The 9,371-nt window shown below is 47.4% G+C and overlaps 2 protein-coding genes across 2 annotated transcripts; one reads left to right on the top strand and one right to left on the bottom strand.

The window, feature by feature from the left end:
• FBXO6 (F-box protein 6) lies at nucleotides 1-3,041 on the top strand (the record flags this gene model as incomplete). The annotated part of the gene is made up of 5 exons (XM_008928712.4): nucleotides 1-178; nucleotides 805-931; nucleotides 1,628-1,723; nucleotides 2,038-2,173; nucleotides 2,856-3,041. Coding segments are annotated over 5 exons (684 nt in total), but the record flags the coding sequence as incomplete, so codon positions are not given.
• Nucleotides 3,042-3,403: 362 nt separating this feature from the next.
• Nucleotides 3,404-7,667, bottom strand: MAD2L2 (mitotic arrest deficient 2 like 2). Its single transcript, XM_008928711.3, has 8 exons — nucleotides 7,542-7,667; nucleotides 7,198-7,316; nucleotides 6,577-6,648; nucleotides 5,663-5,763; nucleotides 5,452-5,546; nucleotides 5,274-5,347; nucleotides 4,188-4,280; nucleotides 3,404-3,901 (listed from the first exon to the last, which is right to left on the bottom strand). Exons 1-8 carry the CDS (start codon nucleotides 7,579-7,581, stop codon nucleotides 3,860-3,862), a joined length of 636 nt encoding a protein of 211 aa, XP_008926959.1. The 5' UTR covers nucleotides 7,582-7,667; the 3' UTR covers nucleotides 3,404-3,859.
• Nucleotides 7,668-9,371: the final 1,704 nt, after the last annotated feature.

The raw sequence follows: 9,371 nt of genomic DNA, 5'->3' as shown, positions 1-9,371 counted from the left end.
TGCCGCCTGGTGTGCGCGCAGTGGCGGTACGTGGTGGACCTCAACACCCTCTGGAAGAGAAAGTGCCAGCGCGACGGGTTTTATCAGCAGAGCCTGGACAGGAACATCTCTGACTGGAGGGTCTTCTATATGCTCTGCCACTTGAAGAGAAACTTAATCAAAAACCCCTGCGCTGAAGGTTGGTCTCGTTGTTTTAGCAGTTAAAGAGTTTCCGAGAAGTCAGAGTGAGTCAGTATATCCTGCATGACTCAACTGCTCGTGCTGCAGGACTGTCCAGCTGCTGGTGGAGCTGTGCTGGGTCAGATCCAGCTCAACACCAGCAATAGAACTGCTGTAGGTAGACGGGTGTGTATTTACCAGTGCTTTGTGGTTGCAACCAGAAAAATCTGGAGTCGCAAGGCCCCAGCACTGCAGACGGTGACAATTAATTTGCACAGCAAGTACAAGGTGGTAATGAAACCATCAGGTATTGGCAGTAAACGTTTGGGCAGCTGGAGAACTTTGAGTTATCAAAGACTTGACTAATAGGACTACAGTAATTCTACTTTATTGCTGATGATGAGTTTGTAATGTGGTCAGATGGTTTGTGATGTGGCACAGTTACCTGCTGTGCCAGCTGCTGACAGCCCCATGAAAAGCAACCAAATGACAGGGGTCACTTCAGGTTGTAGGAAAAATAGTGGATCTGAAAACTCCATGTAGCTTAATAGAATTCTCCTGTAGCTGACTCTTTAATGAAAGCAGAGCTCCTGCTGGTAGCTGAAGTGAGGTCCTAACCCTCATCTTGGGCACCTGTGTTTGTAGAGAAATTCCAGCACTGGACAATTGACCACAACGGTGGAAATCAATGGCAAATTGAGGATCTGCCTGGAGATCATGGAAATTTGATGCCAGACCCCACAGTACACAAATACTTTGTCACTTCATTTGGGTAAGAACTGGATTGCAGTAATCTGGAGCTGGGAAACCTCCTTTCCCCTGTGTGTCTGCACAGGCACCATGGTTAGAAGGCTTGAGGCAGGTCACTGAACCTTAGCCCAGCTGTGGGAAAAGGAAGGAGCTTAATTAAGCCTTTATGCCAATTAGTCTAAAGAGACAGGGTACTGCTGAGAGAATTGGTCACAGTATATGTCAAGTTTTTCTGTCTCTACCAGGAACCTCCTGTAATTTTTATAGTTAAAATCATCCACGTGGATTTTATAGTTACAATAATTCTCCTCTGCCAGAGTTGATGGGCAAAGGTGAAGGCTCTGGCAAACATAATCAGCTGCACTTACCTGACAGGGCTCTGGAACCTCCAGGAGTGGTAGGTGTGTCATGCAGCGTGTAAGCAGAGGAGGATTAGCTGCTTTTACATGCACTAGGCAGTGGTTTCCTGTTCCAGTACACAAGTGCAGGGACCCCTCTTAATCCAGCTTGCAGGTAACTATTCCTTTTATCTGGGGGTGAAGCTAATTCAGTTCATTTCCTTATCCAGTTCTGGCTATGGAAAAGGCAGGCCTTAGCCAGGTCAGGTTTGTGGGCCTTCAATGCCTGGGCAGGCAGTAAATCTGTCAGGGAAAGGACATGGACAGTGAGAGGGAAGAGATGTTTTGAGGAACTGTGAGTATTTCTGTGGCTGTTTCAGGCTATGCCTCAAGTCTCAGCTCATTACTCTGAAGAACGAAGGATACCAAGATCAGCTGATGGATGAGATACGGCCTGAAATTGTAGTCAAGGACTGGTAAGAGGATGCACTGAAAACTAGAATTTCTGGTATTGGCCTAGAATTAAGCTAGGCCTGTGGAGCTTTTCATGCTATAAAATCAGTTCTTTAACCTATGGGAGTTGTAGCTCTCAAGTAAAGCATAAGCTACATCTGAGCTTATTAAAGGGGTGCAAGGAAGTGGCAATCCTGGGAAGTTACAGAACTTCTCCACAGCTATGGGGATGACAGTCCTTTCCGTGTACAGACAGGGATCTTCTTGGAGACTGTTTCTGAACCCCAGGGGGAAGTGAAGGCTGTACACACAGCCCTGGGTTCCTCTCCCTCCCCAGGTACGCTGCCAGGTCCGACTGCGGGTGCCGCTACGAGCTCCGGGTGCGGCTGCTCTCGGCTGATTACATCGTCCTGGACGAGTTCGAGCCCGAGCATGTGATCATCGAGCAGTGGAGTGATGCCAAGTGGAGAGAGGTGAGCAGCAACCCCGGGGGCAGGAGCTTTAGATCAGTTTTGTGGCACTTGAGTCTTGCCAGTCTTACTTGGCCAAAAGTCCCAGTGGACCTTTCTCTGCTCTCCAGCCTCCTGAGTCAGTCCTTGCTGTTGATGATGCCAAAGAAGCAGTGGTGCCCTGATCAAGTCAAGTTCCTTTTTAGGTGCCCAGGATTTTCTAGATAATATCCCCCGGGCTTCTGTGTACTCAGTCTTTTTAATTGTTTCTGGGTTTTACCTAGTTTTTGTCTAAATAACTAAGTCACAAGAGCAGATTGCTGTTTTTCCAGATCAAAAACCTTTGTTTCAAAACTACTGTGCAAGGATGGCCAACTATTGCAGACTTAACTTTTCTTAAACTGTTAAAGGTGTTTAACTGGTTTGATTTTCTGTAACAACCACATAAGTAACATTCACATTAGATGTTACTTATGTGACAAATGCACCTAAGAATTGAGCTTAATGTTAGTTTGACTCAGAGAACATTTCAGGGCAGAAGGCTGAGTGAGAGGGTTTTTCTGCCCCATCCCCTAAAAAGGGGGTATTGCACTTTCAGTGAAAGGTATCTTGGTCTCAGGAAAAGCTCAATGACTCACAGACTGTAGTTGTCTGAGTTTCAGGTCTAGTTAGGCAAATTAAGAGGAACTCTCTTATTTCTCTCCAGATTTCCCACACATTCCGGGATTACCCAGCAGGAGTTCGCCACATCTTGTTCCAGCACGGAGGGCAGGACACCCAGTTCTGGGCAGGATGGTATGGGGTCCGTGTGACAAACAGCAGCATCACCATTGGGCCCCACACATTGTTATGAAGGCACAATAAAACGGTTTGCTTTACCTCAGGACTGTAACCAGGTGGCCTCAGGTGCACTTTTTGTCTGTACTCCCTGGGTGAGTGTCCTTTGTCCTGCCAAGCAGCTTGTTTTTCTTGTTCACAGCAGAGCTTGTTTTGTATTGAACTGTGTAACCCAATATAAAATGTTAAAGCAACGCCCAGCCTCAATCTGCAGTGTTCTTGTACTTGTTACCTGCAGGCTCTTGCACCAAACTCCACCCTGCTAATGCCACCTGTGGGTGAGAGGTCTCCCATGGAAAGGGGAGAGACCAGGGTACAGCCTTTCCTAGGAACTGACAGAGTCCACATATGTGCCAGAAAAGTGGTGAAAGCTCCACAGAAAAAGTACTTCCTCATTTAAGAAGGGGGCTGGTTTGAACAGGACTCAGCCCAGTTCAACTGGGGTAAAACTTCATATTTATTGAAGACTACTTGGGACAGTCACAGTGGACAGACACTACATAAGGCCTCGCTCCCCCTTAGCATGAGTCCATTGCTCTCGTGGAACAGCTCCTTGCTGTCCATCCCTGCCCCTGTGCAAGGGAGCTGCCCCATCAGGTGAGAACTGGATTGGTACAAAGCACTGACTCCCCAGGGATGCACTGTAACAACACCTGTACTCACTCTCACACGAGTCAACATGGGAACAGGCTCTGGCTCCACATTCCAAGTCAGTTCTATATACAGTGGTAAGAGCACTTGAAATAAAGAGGCAGCAGCTGCTCTACATTCACCAGAAGGCTGGCTGAAGAGATGGTTCTCAAGGTATGGTTTGTGACAGATCTTACTCCACTGGAAGATCACATGAGGCTCGAAGGCAAGGAAAGGTGGAAATCAGGTGCCTTTGTGGGCTCGCTCCTCTACATAGAGCTGCATCTGGAGGAGAGAAACCAGCATCAGTCCTGTTTGGTGTACAGGTAGGTGAAAGGGGAAAAGCCTACAACAGGCTGAATAGGAAAGGTTTGTACCTTCCCCCATAACCAGGGGGTTATTATGAGGAGTCTTGCCCTGCTTTGATTACTGGCACAGACACCTGCAAGGCTAAGCTACTGCTCAGCAGTATTAAAGTTGTCACCCCACAGCAAACTGCAGAGCTGGTGTGAGAGCAGACAAAGCTCAGAACTACAGCAGGTTCAGCCACCTCTTGGTCAGATCTGCTCACCTTTAAGATGTCAGATGTCATGGTTTTCAGGGGGATGAGCCGGGGGTCGTGCATGTGCACGTCCTGCTCGTCAGCGAGGATCCACGGGAAGTCCTGGGGGCAGGAGCACAAGGTGTGTTACTGGCAGAGCCTGGCAGTGCTGCAAGGTGAGCTCTTCCTCAGTGTTAAGTGAATGAGAGAGTGAATGGCTGAGGAAGGAACAGGTCACTCAAACCTTCCACAACAGCAAAACTTAACACTTGCACACTTGGCCCTGAGACTCAGCATAACTGTCTCCAGTTACAGCATCAAACTGTGATGTCAACCCTCTGCTTACTGCAAAGGGGACACCTCACTTCTTTAAAAGATACACTCTCAGCTGTCATGAGCTATCATGTTCTTCTGTCCCTTATACCAGCCTTTAACTGCAACTCCTGAATGCCTGGGGCATGGATTTCCATCCTGCCTTGGAAGTTTAAAGCTTGGCCTACTACACTCCCAGTTTCCATTACTAAGCAGTACAGAGCCATTGAAATAATTTTATACTTTGTTAGCTTTATTTATTGTGCCTTAGGACACATAATATAACTTGGCTCAGGAAAAAAGTTTCCCTGTATCTGTGCAAGGATTCTTAAAAAATAAATAAATAAATCTTGGTTTAGAAAGTGATCTGTACACACTTTGATATTTATTTGTGCCCCCAAACCTACTAGTTACTCGAATCTTAGTCTGCCTTGCTCCTTATGCAGAATCAGGAGGATCATCAGGGGATGAGAGCTGCTTTTTATTGATTAAATTCAAATACCTGTTCTACATGCCTGAGCACTTCTAAGTGACTGACCAGGCACTGGGCAGTGAGTGTTGTTACACTCTGTTTCAGGGTCTGAAGCAGCCATTGTCTGCAGTTGTGGCTGTGTGTGGTGGATGTGCTCCCACCTCACCAGCACAAACCATTTTAACTCACTTCAGGAACAGCTGTGAAGTGCCTCACATGACACATGTGTGCATGTTCAAAACATCTGTCAGCCTTAACCTCAGAGAGAACAAAACTCTGCTCTGCCCAGTCTTTGCTCTGCAGCTTCCCACACAGAGTCAGGTGTCACTCACCTTTATCACCTGGATCTTTTCCATGTTCCGTGTGGCAGCCTCCCGTGTGTGAACCAGAACTGTGAAGGTGCAACCTGAGAGAGAAAGGGCAGGTTCCAGCTCGGGGGACAGCTCCCAGGGGATGGGCCAAGCCAAGCAATGCCAGGCATGAGGCTGTTTGGATCCAAGGGATGTTTACCTGGGGGGTTGTTGTCCAGCACAGCGTCGCACACGCTGATTTTCAGGATGAAGGCACGGAGTAACTGCTCCACGTGGGACAGCAGGGACTCAGAACTGTGGAGGACACAGCAGTTGTTACTGGCACGCAGCAAAGGCCTGGAGCTGCTCCCAGAACAGCCCTCAGAGGCAGATGTTGGATGCCATGGGCAAGGCAGGAGTGGAAACCTCACCTAATGGAAAGCAGAGGCGGCTGGGTGATCTCAAAGACAAATCTCTCCACCGGGTGGTGCTCTTTATCCAGGATTACAACCACGACTTTCTCCACATCGTTCTGCAAGAACAAAGATTAGAAAAATCCCTTCCTTAAAACAAGCTGTGTACTGCCCCCAGTGTGCTCTGATATAGTGGGAGTGCACTGCCACTATATTTGTTGAGGCTCACAGCACAAGCAGTTATCCAAAGCTTGAGCTCAGATTATCCTTAGCAATCAGAAAAATTGCTTTTGTAAAGCCATTTCTTGCTGGATTTTAAACTGACAGTTTGTGGCTAAGGCTGAGACAGATGGGTGTGCTAAATTGTGTGTTTCTCTAGATCCTGTTTTGGGACAAAGGAGGAGATGCAGCCATCTCACTGCATCCCTCAGGGATGGACACTGAGGGAGGTAAGAAACACTCAGACCATTGGCCAAGCAGAGCAGCTTTGTACAACCACAGTGTACAGTTGATCTAATTCTGTTTTCTGAATATGCATTAAGATTGTCTGTGAAGAGCAAGGAATACAAACCCTGCCAGCAGCCTCCTGGAATGTTTCACAGGTCACACCCTTCTCTTACAAAAGCAACCAAACTGTTCTGCCAGGACAGGTGGTTAAACTGGGATGGATTCAAGAGCAGAATGTTAGAGTGCAGGATGCTGTAACTGGAAATACACACACACATGTCCTCAGGTGCAAGTAGGAGATGCAGCAAAGCCTCAGCTGCCAGAAAAGGTTACGGGTGTTGGTTTTAGTTTTGTCAGGAACTTTATCAGCTAATGTAGTGTATATGGTAAATTAGTAAATAAAGGTTGCAATTAAGAGAGTATTTATGTTCTCTTACTTTCTGTTAGAGCCACTTGCAGTACTTTGGTCCCTGACTTGCTCTCACCTTCTCCAGCAGTGGCTTCACACAGTGCAGCGTGTCCTGGATGTACTGGTTCAGCTCTGGGTGGCAGGACATCTGTAGCAAACACAGGGAACAGTCAGAGCTGTGTTTGATGTGAAGCAGGGCAATGCTAAAAGGGGAGATTTAAACAGAAGCACCAGTGTGTACAAGGCACTCCAGTCATGCTTCAAATACTGGTGAAAAATGCTGAGTTGCCCATTCAAACCAGCAATTCTTTCAGGGAAGGGTTAATCAGCTGAGGCAGACCACTGCACCCACACAGGTGTTGTCTATCAGGAATATACAGCCACAACAGCATATGGGGAACAGCATATTCCAACCATCCCTATTTCCTAGGAAACATGCTTTCCTGTTACCTCACTGCACAGAGCTGGGGAAGCCTTCTACTACTGCTGTCCATGACCTGCTTGTTCCATGAGCACTGCTGTATCCTCAGCTACAGGGCTGCTCTCCCTTATGACAGGAACTAATTTCCCTTCAAAAATGAGTTTGCACATTAAAACAATCACTTCCAGAGTATAAGTTTTTGTTCTAGTGACTGTTGACTGATCCTTGCTATTTTGCTTGTCCATGTGGCTGTCAGCTTCTGGGAAAATCTCCTACCTGGACAGGTACATTGTATTTTTTCCTCTTCTGAAAGATCCCAATGGGGTAAACTTCTCTGACGTACAAGATGAGGTGAACAGCCACTTCCAGGAATTCTGAAAGAACATCTGCAACAACTGGAAAACAGAAGTAAAGAATGCTGAAGAGGGGAGGGGGAAAGGGGGGGGGAGCAGAGCAATACCACGGACTCAGAGGAATTTTTTTTAAAGGTATAATTTTTTTGTACATAAATTTCGCCTGCATCCCCTTAGCTGCAGGAAGTTTAGGGACAGACCAACAACATTTAGTGCCAAGGAGAAGGCTCACAGGGGCATCAGCTGCAGCTCAGCACAACAGTTTACCTTGCCCAAAGTTCAGGTCCTGCCGTGTGAGGGTTGTCATCTTCCCCAGGCCCTGGAAGTAACAACGAAAGGAATGCTTATCCTTTGGCTGCTGTATTATGAACACAGTCAGCCCACAGAACCATCCACCTCTCCCATGCCCCTGCTGGCCTGCAGACAGAGGTGTGAGTACCCTCTGCAACCACAGCCCTCAGGGATCACCAGCAGTGCACAAAAACCACAGTGTTCTGGCTCACACCTCCAACTGAGAGATCACCCAGAATTTAATTCCTGCTTTTTTTCCACTCTCTCTCTCCCTTTTTGGGACAAAGGTAAGTTCAGACCAATACTTTTTAGTAGCACAAGAAACATTGTTTTTTTAAAGTTTCATATTCCTTTCCTTTTCTAGCCCCCACTTCCTACTCTAACACAAAAAATTCTCAGTTTTATGGGTTTATTCCCACACCACCATCATGAACGTCCAGGCTTGGAACTGCATCTTCCACTGACACATCACCACACAGGTTCTCATCTGCTGCCATTGCAACAGCTTCAGAGTCTGTCTCTCCAGTCCCAAGGAATCCAAACCCAAATTAAGTCAACATGGACTCTGTCACACAGGATTATGGAATATCTCAAGTTGGAAGAGACCCATAAGGATCATGGAGTTCAACTCTCTGCTCCTCTCAGGACTACCCAAAACTAAACCATGTGACTCAGGGCATCATCCAGATGCCCCTTGAACTCTGACAGGCTTGGTGCCATGACCACTTTCCTGGGGAGCCTGAAATTTGTGACACTTATAAAGGCCAGCACATTATTGTGCCAAATTGAGTATCATTGCCAACAGTCAAACAGCACACACTGGGGTTCAGCTTTCCAACAGCTTTCCCTACAGGGTGGAATCTGTGCCTTACACAATTTAAGCCACAGTGTACACAATTACCTACTAGAAATTTTAATTTGTTTCGCTATTTTATCCACACTCTCTGCGTGCACGAAAACTAACCACCAATAGCAGCACCACTGTTGATGAGCTGTGTATGTCTTTAAATGCCTCTGGAGCACCCTGGCTCCTCCAGTGTCCTACACAGACCTCTGCTGAACCAAAACCATTCCAATCAGCTCTTGAGACACCGATTTTCAAGCTGTTTCTGCTGCAACAAACCACATTTTTCAGACTCACAAAGAATTAGTTTAACCTTCACAAAATAGGGAGCTACCCTCATTTCCCTTTTTTTAAATCAGAATCCTATGACTGTATACAAAGACTTCCTGGAATATCAGTGATCTGCTCCACTAAATAAAATTAAGATATCTAAGCACCTCTCTAGCCCTCCAGCCACAGTGACTATCACATTTGTACAAAAGATCTGTATCAGAGTAGCATAAACAATTTGTGTTTTCAGAGGTTTAGGTTCACGTCCTCATCTAAACATCATCTCTCCTTAAAGAGAGGCCCCAGTGAGGGAAGAGCATCCCAAGAGATCCACCCTTCCCTGCAGTCACAAGGTTGGAACTGGGTACCACACACTCAGCAACTGTGCAGGCAGGGAGATCGTGGAATCACAGAACAGTCTGGGCTGGAAGGGACCTTTAGGCTCATCTCGTTCAGCCCCCTACCGCGGGCAGGGACACTTTCCACTAGAGAGGTTGCTCCAAGCCCTGTCCCACCTCCTTGGACACTTGCAGGGATGGGGATATCACATAACTCTAATTCATCACGTCCAACCTCCCCGTGTCTATACCCCGGGCCCCCAGGACAGCTGGCCCTGGCCCCAGCCGTGCCCTGCCCGCGGCTCGGCTCCCAGGGCAGGACGGAGCTGCCCGGCCCGTTCGGGTGTCCGTGAC

Source organism: Manacus vitellinus, unplaced genomic scaffold (genome assembly GCF_001715985.3).
Source record: "Manacus vitellinus isolate BGI_N305 unplaced genomic scaffold, ASM171598v3 scaffold_46_pilon, whole genome shotgun sequence".
Lineage (NCBI taxonomy): Eukaryota > Metazoa > Chordata > Aves > Passeriformes > Pipridae > Manacus > Manacus vitellinus.
This window is presented reverse-complemented; position numbering and strand designations above follow the sequence as displayed.